Source organism: Chelonoidis abingdonii, chromosome 1 (genome assembly GCF_003597395.2).
Source record: "Chelonoidis abingdonii isolate Lonesome George chromosome 1, CheloAbing_2.0, whole genome shotgun sequence".
Taxonomy (NCBI): Eukaryota; Metazoa; Chordata; order Testudines; family Testudinidae; genus Chelonoidis; species Chelonoidis abingdonii.
Genome location: NC_133769.1, coordinates 212,200,535 through 212,223,272, shown reverse-complemented (window position 1 = coordinate 212,223,272; position 22,738 = coordinate 212,200,535). Strand labels below are relative to the sequence as shown.

At 38.0% G+C, this 22,738-nt stretch overlaps 1 protein-coding gene across 7 annotated transcripts in view; it reads left to right on the top strand.

Annotated features, from left to right (window-relative positions):
* KDM6A (lysine demethylase 6A) overlaps window positions 1-22,738 on the top strand; it is a 287,206-nt gene that overhangs the window by 161,875 nt on the left and 102,593 nt on the right. For all 7 annotated transcript variants that reach the window (XM_075059516.1, XM_075059508.1, XM_075059521.1 and 4 more), the window contains 2 exons: window positions 3,658-3,778; window positions 18,306-18,360. In XM_075059516.1, the coding sequence (XP_074915617.1) occupies window positions 3,658-3,778; window positions 18,306-18,360 (176 nt within the window). The remainder of the gene's footprint in view (window positions 1-3,657; window positions 3,779-18,305; window positions 18,361-22,738) is intronic.

Genomic DNA, 22,738 nt, shown 5'->3' with positions numbered 1-22,738 from the left:
AAGTTAGCTTTATGACTCTCATTGACTTCAGTAGCTCTTAAAGCCCTGTGCATCATATTAAATAAAACCTGTAACTCAATAAGTAAAACAAGAGAAATAACAAATTCCATAGGCATCTAGTTGAATTGAACTGTATCTGTATTTAATTTTGGTGTTCTGATGATCCCACAGTTGTTGGGTCTAACTGGCAGCATTACTAGTGTTTGATTTATTTTTTTAAAACAAATATTTTAACCAGTGTTCTTTACTGGAGTAACACAGCTGTTTAAGAGCTGACAAATATATTTATAAACCAGTAATAAAAAAATATAGTATTTTCTTATGATGTCAAGGGAATAACCAGGTAGATTTACTTAAATAATATGTAGTGATGTATTTCTCTTCTAGCTCTAAGAATAGAGTGAGCAGTAATAGGCAGGATTAGTATTACTGCCTGTGAAGGTTGCACAACACTTCCCATTATAAGACCCTGGTTTTAATTGCTTATAACTTTGCTAAACTTTAAATATTTGGGTGTCTGCTTCAGGATCCCCCAACCCCTTTAAAATTCAGCCAAAATGGTCAACTGTTTCCAAATGTGAGGCCAGGGGAAAATGTTTTGCAATGCTGAAAAATTCTTGTAACTCTTCCTTTGAAAAACTCCAGCATGCCCATGTTTTAGAGCAGGGACTTGAAATTTGACATAGGGTTCCCTTTGTGTTAGGAAAGTGCCTTTTGCTGTTCCTGTGGAAATCCACCCCTTCTTGACCAAACTATAAGGCTTTGAAATATCCTTGTTTGCACCTGCTCGGTGGAGACTTCTTCGATTGTAACAGCTAAAATCTCTGAAGATTCCATGTGCACAGGACATATTCTAGCCATTCACAGCCTCCTTCATGTGACTCCCCTGTGCATGAGCCATCCCCAGAGAGCAGTTGAGCATCCTCCATTACTCACAGCTCCTGTGTATGACAGGACTGCACATGCATCATTCCTACACAGCATACTGAGCATGCTCCTTCCAGTCCAGGGCTACAAGGATGAAGTTGGATTTCGATGTTGGCTTCTCCAGATTGGGATAGTGCAAAGTGCTGGAACTGAGAGCAGGGATCCTGTCTCGCTTGCATTCAGTATTTTTTCAATTTAATTTTCTAGTTTTTTTTAAAAAGTGCACATGGCCAAACACACACTGTTAAAAGAACTTTATTTAGATTGCAAAATCAAACATTCAAAAGTTAGGAAATGCCAGAATTACGGTTGCCTGTGCAACCTTAATTTGGCCTCCTTACACTCACGCATTATGAGTGTGATCTTTAATTACCTGATTGCATACTGTTTTTTCCACAGGACGCCTGCCTCATACAGTGCACAAAACAATATTTTTTTTACTCCTCCTTGTTCAGTGTGTTGCCCCAGACCTTATTTTACTGCACAGTAATCAAATCCTGCTCTGAACAAAACAGAAGTGTATTTTTTTCTTACTGGCTTTTCCATGGTGCTCCTCATTACAGTATCTGAGTGTTTCAGAGACAGAAATGAATTTATGGTAACACCACCCTTGTGAGACGAGATGGTATTTATCTACATTTTAGAAATGGGGAACTGACACTCAGTTTAAGTGCAAAGGTATCCACTGATTTCAGGTGCCCAATTTAAAACATATTGACTTGATTTTTTCAAAGTTAGCATTCTGTCCCACTTCATATATTCAAAGCACAGATCCCAATTGTCTTCAGTTGCAGCTATGAGCACTCAGCACTTCTGCAAATTGGACCGCAGAAACTCGAGTCGACCACCCAGAGAATGAGGAACACACAGTTTGACTTAAGTGACTTGCTTAATATCTCATAGAAACTGTATGGCAGAGGCAGAGTTAGAATCCAGTTCTTCAAGGTGGCATTCAGCAGTCTTAACCATGAGACTCTTTTCTCTCTTCCTGCAATCACCTGTTTCATTTACTACATACCTCCCAGCTTCTGCAGCAAATGAGGCAAGGATTCTACAGATGACAGCTTCCTTCACTACGCAGCTCTGGTTGATCCTTAGAGTAGGTCTATTTTGTGCACTGGATGAGACACAAATAGTATGTGTAATTAAAGATCGTATCACTATATGGGGAATGTTTATAATGAAATATGTTTCAGTTTTAATTCATTTACTTTAATATGGCTAACTCCATAGGAAAGTTGAATGGTGATTCATCTCTATTGCCCACTCAGGCAGCTCCAGTGTAAGATTAAATGAGGCAGTGGTAAAAATGCCTGCATAGTGTGAACTTGTATCTTGGCATGAACTAGAGTACCTTTTTTGCCAGTATTGTGAGGAAATTTATTCATCATGACTTTGGCTAAGGAACTTCTCAGGTGAGAGTTCTGGTAGGATACAAGGTCCTACAGACTCTATCTAGACTAGGAAAAAGTAACCAGGAATCTTATGTTTACAGTTAGCAGCTAAAACCTTGTTAAAGTCGATGGACCAATTACTTAATATGCTGGATAATATATTAGGTAAAACATCTTTAAACAAGTGAGATAAAATATATATTTTTCCCTTGTGTAGACAGGTTATAGTGTGCCAAGGGCAGGACTGACACCAAGAGCTAGAAAGACAAGGTGGATGAAGTAATATCTTTTATTGGACCAACTTCAGTTGGTGGAAAGAGACAAGCTTTCGAGCTTCCTTTTTCACCAACAGAAGTTAGTTCAATAAAAGACTTCACTTATCTTGTCTCTCTAATATCCTGTGACCAACACAGCTACAACAACACTGCAACCAAGAATCAGAGTGAGCTACTTCTTGGGTAAAAGGCAGTTAGTAGTGTCTTAGCAGAGGGGTTTTGCAACTAGAGTTGCTTGTGTGCAGTTTTTCTGTTTACCATCTCTGGCTAAGGTAGCGAGGTCTTGTGAATAAAAATAATCTAGGAAATGATATCCTGAGTCTGTCTGCTCCTACCACACTGTCCACGTTTTGGGGGTGTTCGGGGGGGATTGGCAAAAGTATAGGAGCATGCTTGGGCAACTGGAGGGGAGGGGGTTGATGCTGGAGAGAGAACTTGGGCAGCAATTGACTCTTTAGGCAACTGAGTAGCTGGTCGGATGTGTTTTGAGGAGTGGGGGACAGAGTTCTGTAAATGAAGATGCCTGAGGCCACTGTGAAAGTGGTGGGTGATCACTCCTGAACTTTTAATGTTGGTTCTGTCTTCCTACTCTCACCACCAGCTTCTGCTCCCAGGTAGTTGTAACCAGCCAGGAGCAGAGGCAGAGGTGGAGCATACCGTCTACACCTTGTTGTTCTTAACTTGTAATAAATATTGTTACCAATTCTTCTTATTTTGTCCAACTTTTCTGAAATAAAAAAAATTGAAATATTAATCAAAAACAAACAGTATGTCATGCAATTTCTCCTATTGAATGAAAAGAGTTGAACTTTTAGGTTAGATCTGTAGACCACTAGCGTGTTAGAAGTACAGATTTTTCTTAACACTTGAAGTAAACACTGAAAACTATGCAACAAAAAAGTGACGTTACCATCTTTCTACATAAAATTGATCTTGATGTGTTTACCCATAACAATTTTCTGCTTTTAATTTTTTATTATGTAAGATAAATAAATAAAATGCACTGATTATAAAGTAACATTGCATAAAATATTGCAATTTTTTAATGTTTTTTTTTCCAGGGCGATTAAAGCATTTCAGGAGGTGCTTTATGTTGATCCCAGCTTTTGTCGAGCCAAGGAAATTCATTTGCGACTTGGGCTTATGTTCAAAGTGAATACAGACTATGAGTCTAGTTTAAAGGTAGGTTTTAAAATTTTTAAATTCTGTTTGGCAATTATTGCAAATTTCATTGCATTTTAAAACTGCAAATAATCTATAAGTTTACATTAGTAATATCGTAATTTTGAAAGTAGAAGTATACTTATGCACAATATTTTAGTAATTGTAAAGTCTCTCAGAGAGGGTAACAGTAGAGGGTGTTTAAGTGCCAAATGAAAAGCCTGACAAAGCTGTGGGTAGGCACTGGCATTACAGCAGTTTAAATTGAGTGTACAAATTCTTGGGTCAGTGCATGGGGAAGGAAAGTGTCTAGAAGGGAGATGGAGAGGATGGTAAAGAAGTGACTAACATTGGCAGTTTGGGGTTCTAGAGATCTTCCCCTCCTCCTTTCAGTCTCCCCCATTGAAAACAAAGAGAAAATGTTTAGGAATTGGTGCAGTCAGGAAGCATTTATTCAAAATAAAATCAGTTCCCTTTCATCTTTTTATTTTGTTACAATTTTCCTACCTGACAATATATCCTGATTACTTTTGCACTTCCTTGTGTCTGAATGACCTCTTAGGGAAAGAAATCACTGTCTGATCAGTTAGAAACTATTTCTTAGTGTAAAATACCTCTTTCCACCCCCAACTTCTGCATCTTCTTTTCTATACTTCCTTTTCTGTCCCCCCTCCTGCCTCATTCTTTGGTTTCCTTCTGTAATTTCTCTCCTTACGTATCATTTGTTTTGTTTGCTCTTGGTCTCTCCGGTCCTTCCTTTTCTCACCCTGTACAAACCTGTAACCTTAAATTCACCTGTCCTGGAAGAAGTAAGTATTTTTTTGTACAAGAACTTCATGTTATACAATGAAATCCACATTGCAGGGCAGAAAATATTTGAACATGAAATGTAATTTTAAGGTTATATTTCTGTATATTAAACCCTCTTGAGTCTATACATATGTCTGTTCTTCTTTTATTTCATTCTGCATTCTGTAACTCATCTTGCCTAATACCAATAAGAAAAAATATTGGGCATTGGGAATGTAGAACTGCTTTGCTTTCCACTTTCTGCCAGTTTACTTTTCCTCAGATCTGCATTCTGCATGCTGTCTGAAGCACGTCATCAAAAAGGGAAGTAGAGCATTGATCAGAGTAGTACTTCTGCCTCAACCATACCCGGGAACATGGGATAACTTTGATTAGAGTGCGAACGTGTGTGTGTGTGTGTGTGTGTGTAAGAAATGAAGTAACAAAGCAGGGCGGGGAAAGGCTGGAGGTTTGGCAGATCATGAGTAGGCTTGAATGCTGTACTATTTTGCCCTATTCCTTTGTATTTGTGGCATGCACATGTCATTGAATCCTATAAGTGTAGGCCAAAAAAAGAAGAGAAGAGTGGAAGGATTTTTTTAAGGAATAGTTTGGGCACAGAAAAAATGTGATAGTTAATTTACAAGGAAGTATTAATTTTCCTTTAATTGTGCAGTGAAAAAATTTTGAGCATTTCACCTTTAGAAAAATAAAGCTGTTTGTTTATAGAAACTGGATATTAAACTCTTACCATTGAGCCACCTGATATAGTTCTGTCACTGAATTCAGTTGTGATGTAACAAAGAAAACTGATATGTAACGAAGCTGATTGTGAAACTTGTGACATAAGTAACTGATGTTATACTGCTATGTTGATTGCAAATCTGCTTATTTTTCTTTTTTTTTTTTTTTAGTATTTGCTGTTCCTAAAAAGTGAAACTTAATAGTATAATAGACTCGGGAACATAAAAACTGTAGTTTCCTGACCGGGTCATTTATTTCAGTATTTTCCATTGTAACTGTCATAGTATAATTCCCCACTCTGAACCTTAGCGTCCAAAAGATGGGGTACCAGCATGAATTCCTCTAAGCTTAATTACCAGCTTAGAACCTGTAGCGCTGCCACCAACCAGGAATTCCAGTGCCTGGTACACTCTGGACCCCCAAAAACCTTGCCCGGGGACGCCCCCAAGACCCAGACCCTCTGGATCTTAACCCAAGGAAAGTAAACCCTTTCCCCCACCGTTGCCTCTCCCAGGCTTCCCCTCCCTGGGTTACCCTAGAAGATTACTGTGATTCAAACTCCTTGAATCTTAAACAGAGAGGAAAATGCACCTTCTCCCCTCCTTCTCTCTCCCCCTCCCAGACTCTCTCTGAGAGAGACAGTAATCCTACAAGAGAAATTAGCCTATTCTACTCCCCCTTCACTCCCTTTCTCCCCACAATTCCTGGATGGAATTCAGACCGTCCTCTGGGGTCTCACAGATAAAAACAATCAGGTTCTTAACAAGAAGAACTTTAATTCAGAGAAAAAACAGAAAATTATCTTTTAAATTTAAGATGGATTAGGTACAGGTTTTTCAAGCTATGCACACTGGGAATACCCCGTCATCCAGCCTAAGTATTCAAGTACAAATTAAATCCTTTCAGCCAAAATATAAATTTGAACTTCTCCAGCCAATACACAATAAACTCCCGTCTGTCCACCAAATCGACAATATTTGCAACATAAAGAAACAATACAGTAGAGCCTAACTAGCTTTAATCCTACCTAGTACTCACATATTTTGAACTTTTAAGAGCCTGTATCGGGAGATTGGAGAGAAACCTGGTTGCACGAACTGGTTCACTCTGAGCCCCGAGTGAACAACAACCAAAAACTAACAGCACACACAGAAACTTCTCTCCCTCAAGATTTGAAAGTATCCTGTCTCCTGATTGGTCCTCTGGTCAGGTGACTGCCAGGCTTACTGAACTTGTTAACCCCTTACAGTCAAAAGAGATATAAAGGACTTTTGTTCTATTAACTCCTACTATCTGTTTATGACAGTAACATACTCAGAAGTTAATACAGACTTCTTGGGCAAAGGTATCCTGATGGAAAATCAGTTGACCTGGTTTTACAGTTGGCAATCTTGTTAATAATAATCTTAATTTCAGTGGAGCCTAGCCTCATTCTGTATAAATCTTCAGATACCTGGAATGAGGCAGAGGTTCCTTAGAGCTATGGTCTATCACATGTTGCATTCATATATCAAATGGAGTGAGACAAGTTTTTCATGTGTGCACAGCGCCACTATAATGTTGGGAGATAGTTGCTTAAAAAAATCTTGATTTAAAAAAATGCATTTGTACAAAGTATTTTTAAACCATTGTAATTTGGCTAAACAAAAACGTCTGACCATCAGGATTCTTTGTGGATCAAATCTTTCTAATGCTTGCCTCATCAGGAAGTGCTTAGTTGCCTTAAACTTCATGGAAGATTGTGCTTTCTAGGTACTTTCAAAAATCCCACCAGGTACTTGCCTGCATCCTTAGGTGTTTAAATACCTTTGAATATCTTGCTTTTAATCACTGTGTGTACAGCACTTTGTATAATATACATGTATCAGTCTTGATGCTGCATTAAACTAGGCTTTTGCATAGTATGTTTCTATAGTTATAGATATATGCACAAGTTACAGTTTTGTGCAGTGAGTCCAACTGGTCATACTCCGAGAACTTCTGCAGTTTCACAGAGTTGTGGTTAGAGGCTGCACAGGTCAGCAAAAATAAATAAATAAATAAAAAATCCCTAAATGGAAAGCACAAAGTAAGAAGGATGAAGAAAGTAGAGCGGTGATCAGAGCCATCCCTTGGATATGGCGAATCGGGGTGACCGCCCTGGGCCTTGCGCTCTGGGTGGCCTCGCAGGTGAGGTGGGCAGGCCAGCGGAGTGAGGAGGTGAACGGCAGGCAAGTGGCGAGGAGCCCCCCATCAGAACCTCCCCTTCCCTCCAGTGCCTCCTGCCTACCAGGGGGCCTAGTCAATCAGCACCCCTCCCTCCCTCCTTGCCTCCCAGGATCTTCCACAAATTAGATGTTTCACGGCGTCAGGAGGCGCTGGGGTGCAGGGGAAAGGAGTGAGGGCACAGCATGCTTGGGGGAGGAGGCGAAACTGGGTGAGGAAGAAGCAGGGTGGTGGTGGGGCCTTGGGGGAAGAGGTGGAGTGGGGGTGGAGCCAGGGGGAGCACACCACGACAGATAGGCACCAAGTTTCTAGTGTCCCAAGCCCCACACTCCCGTAGGAATGGCCCTGGTTGTGATAGTCTCCCAAGGAGTCTTAACTAAGAGGTAGGGATAGCAAGTTTTCATGGGTAATGAACATTCCACCTTTACAGAGGGACAGTGGCAGGTGAGTTACCCACGTCCTGGAATATTGGAATTAATTTGACTTTTATTGTGAGGACCTTAGTACAGAGATTCAGGACACTAAAGGACAGGTATGCGTAATAAGATATAGACAGCTTCAGATAATTGTTCAGAATAACAGAGCCGGCCTTAAAAACGAACAGGCTGGGGCTGTGTGCTGACATAGCAATTCATTGTTCAGTTTAGTCTTCCTGTTTGATAGTGTGGCAGGAAGGGGAGGCAGCTCTCCATATTATGATCTCTTCTGGCTTTTTGGAACCCCACAAATTATAGCACTGTTAGTGTAGTCTGAAATCTGTAATAGTTTTTGATGGTATTTAAACTTTTGTGTTTGTTTGTTATTGCTAAGAATAAAGTAATGGTCTTTTAATGCCAAGAGATGAGTCATCATCAGTAGGAGTCTTGAGGCAAAGAGGAAAGAAGAGGAAAGGTCAATGTTTTCCATGATTTGTACACAATTTTAGAACATTAACATAAATCATCTATATTTTATGTAAGCAGTTTTAAACATAATAATTTTTACTATTTTAAGGTTTCATATTATAAGGATAATTATTAGAGGTGTGTTCTTTACAAGGCATGAAATCAGCCCTCTTTAGAATGCTTTTTAAAATCATTACTTTTCCATTGTCTTAACATTACTAGAGTTCAGACTGGCAAATTATAATTAGGACCTTATCCTGTGATATTTTGGCCCGAGAATTTGGTACAGAATCCAGCACTTGTTGAGTTTTGCTCTAGACTTTAAGCTTACATTTTAAAAAAATGTTTCTAGTCCTTATCGTTGTAAAGAAAATGTTCCTCTGACAAACTTTGTGAAAACTGGTGCAATGTTGTCTTCAGAAACATCTGAGAAGCATGCGCCGCCTATTCATCACAATGCGGTGCAAATTCTGAAGTATAATGATAACGAATGCATTAGTGGTCTGTGGTATACAGTAGGTCAGAGTAGATGATTTGGCCTTATTCTGTGACTACTTAAAGGTCATTACTTTATTATTGATCACTTCAACAGAATCAGCCAGGTAATATTTACTGCACAATCCTAAACCATTCCATACCTTATCAGGCTCCCAACAATCCTATTCCCAGCCACTAAAACAAATACACCTCTACCCCGATATAACGCTGTCCTTGAGAGCCAAAAAATCTTAACGCATTATAGGTGAAACCGCGTTATATCAAACTTGCTTTGATCCACCGGAGTACGCAGCCCCGCCCCCTGGAGCACTGCTTTACCGCATTATATCCAAATTCGTGTTATATCAGGTCATGTTATATTGAGGTAGAGGTATAGCACTAGGAATACGATATTGATTATAATATTCGTTTTTATATTTATTCAGTCTGTTACAGTGGAATCCCACTGAATGAAGGAGATCTTGACGCAAAGTATCTGGACTAGGGCTGTTGATTAATCGCAGATAACTCATGCAATTAACTCAAAAAATTAATTGCGGTTTTAATCGCACTGTTAAACAATAGAATACCAATTGAAATTTATTAAATATTTTGGATGTTTTTCTATTTGTTCATATATATTGTGTTCTGTGTTGTAATTGAAATCAAAGTGTGTATTATTTTATTGCAAATATTTAGACTGTAAAAATGATAAACAAAAGGAAGTGTTTTTCAATTCACCTTATACAAGTTCTGTAGTGCAATCTCTTTGTTGTGAAAGTGCAACTTACAAATGTAGATTTTTTTTTGTTACATAACTGCACTCAAAAACAAAACAGTGTAAAACTTCAGCGCCTGCCAGTCCACTCAGTCCTACTTCTTGTTCAGCTAATCACCAAGACAAACAAGTTTATTTACATTTATAGGAAATAATGCGGCCCTCTTCTTATTTACAGTGTTACTCAAAAGTGAGAACAGGCATTTGCATGGTACTTTTGTAGCCAGCATTGCAAGGTATTTACGTGCCAGATAGCTAAACATTCAGATTCCCCTTCATGTTTTGACCATCATTCCATAGGACATGCTTCTTCCATGCTGATGACGGTTGCTAAAAAAATAATGACTTAATTAAATTTGTGACTGAATTCCTTGAGGGAGAATTGTATGTCCCTGCTCTGTTTTACCCGCATTCTGTCATATGTTATAGCAGTCTCTGATGATGACCCAGCACGTGTTATTTATTTTAAGAACAGTTTCACTGCAGATTTCACAAAACGCAAAGAAGATACCTATGTGAGATTTCTAAAGATAGCTACAGCACTCAACCCAAGATTTAAGAATCTGAAATGCCTTCCAAAATCTGAGAGGGACGAGGTGTAGATCATGCTTTCATAAATCTTAAAAGAGCAACACTCGGATGTGGAAACTTCAGAACCTGAACCACCAAAAAAAGAAAATAAACCTTCCGTTGGTGGCATCTGACTCAGAAAATGAAAATGAACATGCATTAGTGCACACTGCTTTGGATTCTTACTGAGCAGAACAAGTCATCAGCATGGACGCATGTCCCCTGGAATGGTGGTTGAAGCATGAAGGGACATATGCATCTTTAGTGCATCTAGCATGTAAATATTTTGTGATTCTGGCTACAACAATGCCATGAGAACGCCTGATCTCACTGTCAGGTAAGGTAAATGAGTACCGGGAAGTATTGTAGCCTGCAAATGAAAACAAACTTGTTTGTCTGAGCGATTGGCTTAACAAGAAGTAGGACTGAGTGGACTAGCAGGCTCTAAAATTTTACATTGTTTTATTTTTGAATGTAGGTGTTTTTTTGCACATAATTCTACATTTGTAAGTTCAACTTTAATCATATAGAGATCGCACCACAGTACTTGTATTAGGTGAATTGAAAAATACTATTTGTTTTTTTACAGTGCAAGTATTTGTAATAAAAAATAAATACAAAGTGAGCACTGTACACTTTGCATTCTGTTGTAATTGAAATCAATACATTTGAAAATGTAGAAAACACTCACAAATATTTAAATAAATGGTATTCTATTGTTGTTTAACAGTGCGATTAATTTTTTTTAATCGCTTGACAATCTTAATCTGGACCTAATCATAATCAGACTGGAAAAATATTCTCTCTCAGGATGAGTAGGACTCTGTCTTTGGGAAAGGTGTGAGCAGCTATGTATGCACTACAGCAGAGGTTCTCAAACTGGGGGTCGGGACCCCTCAGGGGGTCGTGAGGTTATTACATCAGGGGTCGTGAGCTGTCAGACTCCATCCCAAACTCTGCTTTGCCTGCAGCATTTATAATGGTGTTAAATATATAAATAAGTGTTTTTAATTTGTAAGGCGGGGTCGCACTGAGAGGCTTGCTATGTGAAAGAGGTTGCCAGTATAGTAATTTGAGAAACACTGCACTTGAGCTATCCATCTTCAGACTAGAGAAGTTGGTACTGCATGAATTCTCATTCACCAGGTTATTGTCACAAACAAAGGAAGTAGAAAAATGTATTTAATTAAACCTCTCATTCAAAAGAAATTCATGGTTTTGCAAATGCTGTTCCAACTCCCCCACTAGTGGAAACCTTGCTTCTTGCTACTGACATAGGTGGGTGGATTTTTGATATCCCATTTTTAGAAGACATCAACCACACAACTTCATTTGGTGCTTTTGCTATCTACAAAAGAGACGTATGGAGCCCAATGAGCAATGTGTTGCAGAATTCCTGCCCAGTTACATGCAGGATGGAGAACCACTTTGTGGGAGATGACTACAGTCTGTATCCACCTTCTTTGTTTGTCTCTCATCTCTCCTATTGAAAGGGGCCTCCTGGTACCATGACAGACCCTCACCCTTAATAAAACATGCCTCTGCAACTGCCATCCTCTCCATCCCAGTCTAATTGGCTATCCTACTACACTGGACTACTGAATGTGTGTCGGTATATTTCTACATAGAACAACAGGAGGACACCCTGACAAAACCATGAGGAAGTCCTAAAATTTATGAGGTAAACTAATTGTGGAGGTGGTAAACTGCTAAGGGTTGAGTTTCAATCCAAAAAAAAAAAAAAAAAAATGCAGGGACTCAGAACAAGAGTTCAAAATATTCTATATACACGTTAACGGTATCTGCTTTGAAGCAATCAATTACTGTCCCATCACTTATTCAACTTACTGTAATGCCTTTAATTTTTTTTTTTGGATATGTTTAAATACCTGTGGTATCATTATTTGAGTTTGTAACTTATAAACTACTGTGAAGGTAATAAGTTGAAAATTAGGGAGTTATTGTTGCCATGCTCCCATTAAAGAATCAAAAATGCATGAGTGAAGATGTGTAGCGGCATGGCCCTGTGTCATCTTTTTTAAGTTAAGAAAGTTGGGTTATTTTCAAGCCTTCAAAATGTTGTTTCACCACATTTATTTTTCAAACATGGTTAAAGCATTAATTAAGAGCTGTAAATATGTCAGGGTTAGGGTTCTTAAATCAATCTTTCATTGGAACAAAAATGGTTGAACTAGTTCAATTACATTTACTAATGAAAAGTCTTAGTTAATATTTAAACTTATTAATGCAAAATATTTCACTACAATCCTATTCCTCTGGGAACTATTTGAAAAAAGTATAAAATACTTTTAAAAAGATGAACATTTCTTTGTATTTGTATCTTTAGCTGTTCAGGTGGCTGTCTCAGTCTAAAGAAAAAAAAACATTTGTGGGCTGAAGCTCAAGCATGATCAAATCTGTCAAAAGATTATTTTTACACAATTGTAGGTAAACGGAAAATAAGGGTTGCAATTTAAAGTGCTCTTTAACTCTTACACAAATTGACCAGTTTTATTTATCTGTATGATCCATACCCGCACATGTTCTTTGATAAATCATAATTACCTAACAAGGTAGGAAGCTTTGTAATGAATCAACAGCTGGAATTGTTCATACAGGTTTTTTTTTTTTTTTTATGGATCACTGAATCTCATGCATTAAGGAGATCTTTCTCCTAAGCAGTTTTCTACTTACCTCCTGTAGGAAAACTAAAGTATTACATAGAAAATATTCTAGTCACTGTATCCTGTAATTACAAAGGAGTAAATTGCTAAAAATTGGCTTGTTTGACATTCTGTGCTTCTGATTTCTTAAAAGAAAAATAAACGGTAAAAAGAAAAATAAGTGTGATTCAAAATCTTTAAAAATTCAGGCTAATGAATATCAGTAGCACTCCATTTTTTTCAGTCTGTAGACCTTAACTTCATTCTAGATTATTTAATACAGCAATTCACATTTCTTGGCTTGTCTTCCTTGCAGTGTTAGCTCAAAGTATAGGTTTAGTATTGTCCCTACTCAGTTCCCCATGGACACACAACGATCTCTAGCTTCAGCTAGGTGGTGCGTTTTGACTTGTTAGGGGGTATGGGTTGGAGGTCCAAATGCTGCTGCTGCTGCTTGAGCTGTAATGCAGTGGGGACTCAGCTATTCTGTTGCTGCTATTTCAAATGCTTTGTGCTACTTGAGTGTTGTTTTGCAGTGTGATTGTTAGCAGGAGCTAGAAAAAAGAACAGGAGTACTTGTGGCACCAAATATATTTGAGCATAAGCTTTCATGGGCTACAGCCCACTTCATCGGATGCATGCAGTGGAAAATACAGTAGGAAGGGGTGTGTGTGTGTGTACACACACACACACACAGAGAACATGAAACAATGGGTGTTACCATACACACTATAAGGAGAGTGATCAGTTAAGGTGAGCTATTATCAGCAGGAGAGAAAAAGAACTGTTTGTAGTGGTAATGAGCTAGGTTAACTTGAGAGCAGTTAACTCCAGTACAGATAATTGAGCTAACACTGCAGCAAAGACAGGCCCTCAGTTTCTCTCCTCTGGTAGTCTTTTGGACTGTAGTTTAACTAACCTCTGAGATGCTGTACAACTAAAGGCTTAATGTTTTGCCATGTTCAGACTTGTAACCAGCATGAGTACTCAGATATGGTTGTGACAAACATTACAATGCACTATTTAAGAGATTGCCTGGGAAGAGAGAACCTTCTTTTGGTCACTGAAAATCCAGTCTTCATTAAGTTTTGTTACTTGAGTAGGATTTTACAGCTATGGTTGGTTGAGCAAGTGATTCTTCTGAACAGATCGATCTCGTTCAGTTTATGTAAATATATGACCTTTGTTGATTATGTCTGGAGCACTTTTCTTTTGTCCTATTCTCGTAGCTGGTTTCTGGTGTTTTGATTGTATGGTGTAGGATGAAAGAAACAAGGTTTATGCCTCACAAACCTCTTTCCATAAAACATGAATTAATTCCAACTTTGGGGGACCCTGGAGAGCAGAGTTGGTGTGGCAGAACATACTGCACATCATTTCCTCCACCTCCCATGCTTGGCAAATGGTGCCTTGGGTATGTGCCAACACTTCGATTACGCAAGGCTTACTGTGTCCTAGTTATCTGAACAAAGACAGCTCTAAGGAACATACATATCACACCTGGGTCATATAGTCAGAAAAAGCTATCTCTGACAGAATTGCACTGAGCTGGGATCAGGCTTTCCCCGGTGGTAAGTTGATGTCAGAATGGTCTGCTTCCAAATGATGGCTTGCTTAGTGTTCTAAATAAATGCACAGCTGTCAATTAGCAAAACTTGTTACATCACACTAGAGATAAGAAAAGGGGTTAGACTCACTATTTAAAAACATTTATTAAAGGTTTTGATTTACAAATTACTCTTATTGAATGCCTTGCAGTAAGATTGGCACATGTTACCCTTTGTATTTGTTGGTTTTCTTTAAACGGATTAAAACAGTAAAAAAAAAACTTCATGTATTTGACCTTTTTAATGCTAAACGTTTGTAAATGAGGACAATAAATACATTTTAAGAGAATTAGTGATTCTGTGTGTTTGTAATACACTCACTTCTAGTAGTAAGAGTGAATAGAATGTTTTAAATTAGATTTAATTCTGTTATTTTCATTTTATGATTTGGGTTTAATACATTCAGTAATTGAGTACATATGCAAGCACTGTACTTTAAATTTCTCAGAAAGATTACATGAGAAATTGTTATCACAATCATACAGGGAAGTCAAGGACTCTAAAGGAGACAAAATAGTCTTCTGATAATTGTACTATTATAGATTGTTACAAATCAAGCTATTTCATTACTTCAGCTGTAGCACTTGAAAAGACACTTCTTAATATTCAGAACAGAGCCTTCTAGGTAAATCTTCTTACTCAGGATTTGAATTTCTATAGACTGCTGTCTGCCCTGAGGTATTGTATGTCATCTCTGAACTGCAGCGGCCTCTCCTGCATAACAACTATTTCACACAGCAGTAGACAGCTTCAGTACCGCAATATTTGTGTGAGGTGCAGATGTTTGCTAGCTGCTTCTGTTTGTTGCAGAAATGGGAGATGGAAATTAACATGGTGTTTTGTAAATTTTAATGTTGATAGTAATTTATGGGATTGTTTGTGATTGATTAGCTTAATTTATTAGGTTGCATGGTTATTTTTTTGTCTGTATTGACTACCTGAAAGGAGGCTGTTGTTTATTGTAACCAACTAGAGGTGTAGAGTGGTTCATGTGTGTTTGTGCTCGAAAGATTGTTGGTTTTGTATATGTAGCTTTGTAATAATTGTTTTGTATAAGTGCCTTGTTTTTCTATAAAATCTGTATACCTGTTCTGCATTATCTGTAATTTTACAGTGTGATTTGCTAAATGTGTGCAGTCAGAAATGGGTAACATTTTGGAATATTTGAGACGATGCTGAGGAATTTGAAATTGTAAGGTAATGTGTGTGGTTTTTTCCTATTTAGTGAGAATATTCCTGCTGTCTCACTGTGTAGTGTTGAATACGGGTAGATTTAAATGCTGAAATGGGCATTTCTACTTATGCAGTTATCTGTGTTCTCTCACTGGGTCTGATGAACATAACCATTCTGAGGAGGAACCGCCAAATAAGTGTCAGATATTTCATTTTTGATCTGTTCATTTTGTATAATAGTATTACTAGGTGAAAGCAAATCTGTATCTTTCTGTTTTATGTTAAACATTAATAGGTCATGATAGTGTCCATGTAAAATTTAGGCCCTTGCACAGGCCTAAATATACAGGTCTGTACATGTTTTTCTGTCAGAAAAAATGTAAAGGAGACCTTTTGATTAATTTCGTTTAATCGTTTTTAAGTTGCCTGCTTAGTATTGCTATGGTAACAGACTAAAGGATGTCTCTGGGGCACACAACCTGCATTGCAATGCAAGTGAGAGGAGATTTTAACTTCTCTGTAACTACTGAGCCCTCGAAAAGAAAACAGGCAAGTCTAAGAATAAGCTAATATTATTGTTTTGGTCTAATCTTTTCATTTTATTTTGGAAGTTGTGTGTGTCCAGTGTTTTCTGTGTTCTTTTTTAGTGATTGAATTGTTCAAAAGTATTCATGATGCTGATATGATGAACTAGGATTTATAATTAATGTTGAGATGACTTCATTTTTGGCAACTATTTGTATGCATGGATGAAGTTGACAGAATGTAGTAAGGATGTCTGTTCCATTTATGTCTGGCTTAGAGAGCGTTCTTGTAATTGGGTGGTGCAGCGCTAGTCTTTATAATTTATCTTGAATTGTAACACTGTAGTTGGTATTTTTAATTGTTTGATTTTAAGCTGGTCATAGATGTGTCTAAATAAAAGTCCTGTGTATTATGGCCCTTGTTATAGTATCATTCTTGTGAGTCAAATTCTATTGAGATGTTATTAGAGTGATATCCTTGTGTTTACAACTATCTTGAAAAGAGAGTGAGTGCATCACTTACTCTGGAACTTAGTTTTAAATGTTCTTTCTTCATTAATAACAACTACTGTTGCTTACCTGCTTGGTACTCTAGTCACCAGCAAATAAAATGCCATACTTGCATACTAACAAGATTATGTATAATTGTTCAGTAGGCTCATTTACATGAATTGTATTTCATATTAAATTTGGATTTAGTCAGTATCTAAAGGTTGCTGTTACAATCTCAATTACAAATCAAGTATCTTATCTGCTTCATTGTAATTTAGTACTTGCAGTACGTACCAATATTCAGTAGGCCTTGTACATTGCAGTAAAAAAAATATTAATCCAAGCTCTACACTGTATGTAGGAGATTTGTTTTCTATGAAGTTTCTTGAAAAATGCTGAAGTATTTAGGTTTGTATGCATATTCCATCTGTTTTGATACACCCAGTTACTCTTAGTTCTCAGTTTTCATGTTAACTGAATTAATGTGAAACTTGTACAGTAGAACCTCAGAGTTACAAGCACCCCAGGAATGGAAGTTGTTCATAACTCTGAACAAAAAAAGTTATGGTTGTTCTTTCAAAAGTTTACAACTGGACATTGTCTTAATATAGCTTGAAAACTTTACTATGCAGAAGAAAAATGCTGCTTTTAACCATCTTAATTTAAGTAAAACATGCAGTTTCCTTATCTTATAAAAACTTCTTTAAACTTCCCCTTTATTTTTTTAGTAGTTTACATTTTACACAGTACTGTACTGCATTTGCTTTTTTTTCTCTTTTGATCTCTGCTGCCTGATTGCGTACTTACGGTTCTAAATGAAGTGTGTGGCTGACTGGTCAGTTTGTAATTCTGGAATTCATAACTTTGAGATTCTACTGTAAAATGATTGGTCACGTCTAAACTTCCTTGTAGACAAACTTTATTACTTTGATTGTTTGACTTCCCCTCTGGAGAAGGGAAATGCTTAAGAAATAAATTCAGAGTTTATATATTTTTAAGTGAAATCTTATAATATTCAGTACAGTCAGACACAATTCCAAATGTTTTACAGAAACTGTCTTTTAAAATAAAAAACTAGGACACTTGATTTCTAAGTGGGTATGAAAATTGTAGCTTTTTATCTGAAGTCATTTATTTTTAATGCTTTAATATCTTGTTAAACAGATGAGATGCTTCAAATCACTGTACTTCCGAATCTGTTTTATTTTCCTGTAGTAAATATGCCATTTAATGTCTTGCACGTTTATTTGCGTGAGACTCTGAAATGACTTGGGGTCTCAGTTGTTGTGAAGGTCAAATAAATGCTTGAACAGATCTTGACCATTCAAATGATGAAGTCATTCTTTTAGAAACTTACTACACTAACTATTTCATAAAATATCTGTTCTAAACTTAATTGTTAGAACTATTGTCATTTAAGTTCATGAAACATTCTGTTAAATTATTTTACTTTTCTCTAATGAAACATGTCTGTTTAAAGATAAAATTTAAAAGATTATATATTAGTTCTTGCATTTCAGCCTAACTGACTCATGTAAAATTGTATATTTGATTTCAAATATAAACATTTTATTTCTGTATTAAAATAATTTCTCTAAATTATTGACTATCAAACAAGTAAACAATATTAATTCTTTTTCAGCATTTTCAGTTAGCTTTGGTTGACAGCAATCCCTGCACTTTGTCCAATGCGGAAAGTAAGTATTTTTAAGATTTTGATTTATGTATTTTGTTGCATATATAGAAAAATGCCATATATCCAGAGCTACAACTGTTTTTAACTTACCTCTTTTAAAATGACAGTTTTGGACGATGAGTACTTTAGGAATTTTCCTCATAGAATTGTTGAAGCTGGTAACACTGTCTGATGTAGGTAGCTATGGTTACTCAGGCTGCATAAATGAACATGAAACCAACTACTGTGATTAGTTTGTGTCAAATATAGATGTGCCAATGGAATAATAAAATTACTGTCATCGTAAGAAACGGAAGAAATAGTGATCCAGGATGGTCATACCTCATCAATGTCTTTGAAGAGCTAAGGTTTGGGGAGGAATTGCTATTTCTTTTTGTTGTACACAGTGTTTGTCATATCTTATAGTTTTTAAAAGAAACTCTATAAACCTAGTCACTTTCTATTTTATTATAGAAATATTTTAATACAATAGTAAAAATCCTATATTATACATAAGAATGATACAATATTAAAGTAAGACAAATTATCTTTTTCATTATTGGATAAGATAAAATTTGGTTAAGTTGCTGTATTATCTCACTTTAAAGGCATTAATTTCATTCAGAAACATTTCTACATTTCTTCACAATATTCCATTTGAATATGGATCAAATTTAGAATGTACAGTTCTTCTTTGAGTGCTTGCGCATGTCCATTTCATTCTAGACGTGTGCATGACAGTGCATCAAAGCTGAAGAATGTTTTCCCATACCAGTACCCCTCAGGGAAGTGCATGCACCTTCATGCCAGTAGCCAAGGTTAAAAAGAGGTAGAGGTGTCCCAACCACCCCCTGCAGTTCCTTCTCCTCACCTGTGGTCAGGTGTGTTTGTGTGTGAGAGAGAGAGAAGATCTCAAGCTCTTTCATCTTCTGTTTAGGAAAACTTGAGGGTTTTGTATTGTAAATAATTAGTTTAGTACAGTTGTAGTTATAATTTCCATTAGCGGTACTCATCTTGAAAAAAATCTTGGTTCTTATCTTATTTTCCTTTGAGGTTTTAGCTCAAAACTGTGGCATACCTAAGTCCGTGGGATTTAGGTGGTGTTGGGGCTGTAATGAATCTATGCTGGTCAGCTATCCTCACTCCACTGTTTAAAGTGTTTGGGAGAAAGGCATTTGAGGCATAAATGCATCGTCTGTAGTGGATTTAAGACCAGGGCTAAGAAGTTCAGAGAAATTCAACATAAGAGAGATCCTCATGAAAGCGGCTTTTTGCCACCCAGCCTCTTGTTATGTGGGGATTCAAACATGACTCCATCTCAGAGCATACTACCAGACTTCTTGATGGCATCCCCACATCACAGAGAGTCAAAGAGAAGATACCATTCTCTATCTCTGATACTGCACAAACACCAGAAAAAGTCTTCCTCTTTGAGGGCTAGGTGCCTATCAGACTAACACCAGATGAAGATCAGTATTGAGGTTAATGCAAAGTCGTCTCCTGCTAGGTACCTTCCAGTACCTCATTCTAACAGTGTAGAGTCATTGACTGTACCACCTCATGTGGTATTACTGAGACCTACTCCATTGCCAGGACCTTCAGAGGCATCAGCTTCTATACAGAGGATGCCTGAGGCGTACACAGTGGCCTGCGATCTCCTGTGTCTATTGGTGCTGGACTCACCACTGATGCAGGATGAGGTCTGGGAATCGACTATTCTTACCATAGAGGCCTTGGTACTGAGACCTTTCATCTGCACCTGCATGTTCAGTGCCATCTGGGACTGAATCTTTGTTGGTACTGTCAGGGTATAGAAGCACTATTGTGCAGAAGGGCAGATGTATGGTTCCCTTCAGGAGGAAAGCTTTGGATGCTTTCTCCAGTACGTCTGCCCAGCATTGGTCCAGGTCCCAGTCTCTGTCTGCTTCTCCCAGTACTGTGTCAGCTTGGCGTTCAGACTGTGCTAACTCATCCTCTGAATTGGAGATGGGATCTTGCACTTCAGAATCTTATTACAGAACAGTTTGTGCATCTCATTTCTCCTTATGTAGGGCAAGGCCTTGGCACCGTGATTATTGTAGTAGAAATCCAGGAATAGGATGCCTTGGGGTTGTGCTCTAGTATATCTAATATAACAGTAGCCTTTCTCAAAACCATGGGAGTATCCCCAAAGTTAAGGTCTTTCTCTCCTAGATAGAGGTCTACCAAAATCTCTGTGAAGGTGCTGTTCTCCATCTGGTACTGTAGCAGCTGAGGAACCTTATCCCTTCAGTATCTGACCCTTCTGTCACAGATATTCATCAGACAACAGCAGACTGACACAATAGTGTCTCTGTTCAGCACTTCATCATCATCACCAGATGAGGATGCGCTCTCAGATGTCATTGTCCCCTGTTCTGAATGATGATAAAATGTACCAGGAACTTAAGAAAGGGGTAGTCACTTCCCTCAATGTTCCAGTTGAACTGGTCCAGGATAATACACACAAGTTAGTGGATATTTTACATTCTGCAGGACCTGCTAGAGTGGCTCTGCCTATTAATGAGACCATCTTAGAACCCACCAAAATTCTTTAGCAAACTCGCTTTTCTCTGACGCACACTGCCAAAGAATGGTGAAAAGATACCAAGTTCCCTCCCAGGGACATGAGTATTTCTATTCACAGCCAGCCCTGGGATATTTGGTGGTGGCAGCTGTGAATCAGAAAGCAAGACAAGGGCAATCTAAATCTACTCCCAAGGGCAAAGATGCAAAAAGCTTGGATTTATTTCAGAAAAATGTTTATTCTTCATTGGTATTGCAGTTAAGAATTGAAAACCATGAAGCTGTCTTAGCTTACTATGATTACTCCAGTTGGGACTCAGTGTTTAAATTTGTGGACAAGTTGCCAGGTGGTGATAAAGAGTTCAGAGCTCTTGTAGATAAAGGCTGCCTGATAGTAAGATCATCATTACAGGCTGTATTGGATGAGGCAGATTCAGCAGCTTGGGTGATGGCAACAGCAGTCACGGTACATCGTGGTTTTTGGCTTCAGTCATCTGGCATTTTAGCCGAAGTCCAGCAAACAATTGAGTATGTCCCCTTTCAGGGCCCAAGTTTACTTTCTGGAAAGACAGACAAAGCTTTATATTTTCTTAGATATAGGGCAACCCTTAAGTCTTTGGGCATATATTCCCCAGGCCCTAAGAGAATGCAGTTCCACTCTCAGTTCCAGCAGAGGAAGCTGTTCTACTCAATAAGGCAGCCAGACCAATCCAGGAGATGACATATGTTTCAGGGGAAGAGAGTACCTCTGCCTCCTCTGTCTTCTGCTACTTCCCTACAATCTGTAACATCAAAGCAGTTTATCTGATTCCTTAGTCAAGGCCAGTGAACCACTCACCCTAATTTCTTCTCCCTTTAGCAGCAGGGTTCTCAGTACAGTGGAACTGGAATATATACTGCAATTTACCTCTATTTCTCCCCCTCCCTATCCCCACTGAGGGTCTATTCTCACAGTACTATATGAACTTCTTGAATTAAATCTATTACATTTAGGGGCAGTGGAGGAAGTACTTCCTCAGCATTGGGTGAAGGGAGTCTCTTCTCACTATTTTCTCATTCCGTAGTCCAAGAGAGGCCTCAAACCTATTTTAGACCTACAAACCACAACAGATACACAAAAAATAAAGTTTTGTGTAGTTTCTTTAACATCATTTCACAAAGGATTTCTTTCTGGATCTCCTCCTGTATTTGTCTGTACTATGACATTGCTGCAGCTCCACTATCTCACAGAATTTTAGCACACTCTACCAGAGCGCAAGCAGCATTGGTTGCTTTCTTGGTTTACGTTCCTTGGTTTACAGAGTTGCAGGTTGGTCATCTATTCCCATCCCTAGACTACAATTATTAAAGGATGCCTACTTCCATGTGGCCATTCACCAGAACCACTGGAGGTTTTTTAGATTTGTTGCAGCAGATGTTTATCAGTTTATGGTTCTCCCTTTCAGCCTATCATCAGCCCTTTGAGTCTTCACAAAGTGCATGGCAGTGGTTATGGCACATCTCCGTAAGACAGGGGTCCAGGTGTACCCATATCTGGACAGCTGGTTGGTTTGAAGTCAGTCCAGACAAGTAACAATGGCCATTGAGGCAATCTAATTTGTCTTCCACTTGTTGGGCCTGTTGATCAACAAGGACAAATCAGCTCTTCCATGTGCAGAGAATCAGGTTCATAGAAGAGGTTCTTGGCTCGACCACAGTTAGAGTGTATTTACCTCAGGCCAGGTTTCAGGTGATTTTGTAACTACGCAAAAACATCAAGGCATATCCTTGACAGAGGAATTGCCTGAAATCTCTAGGTCATATGATGGCTTGTACAAATATAACTCATAATGCCATACATCACTTCAGAGTCATGC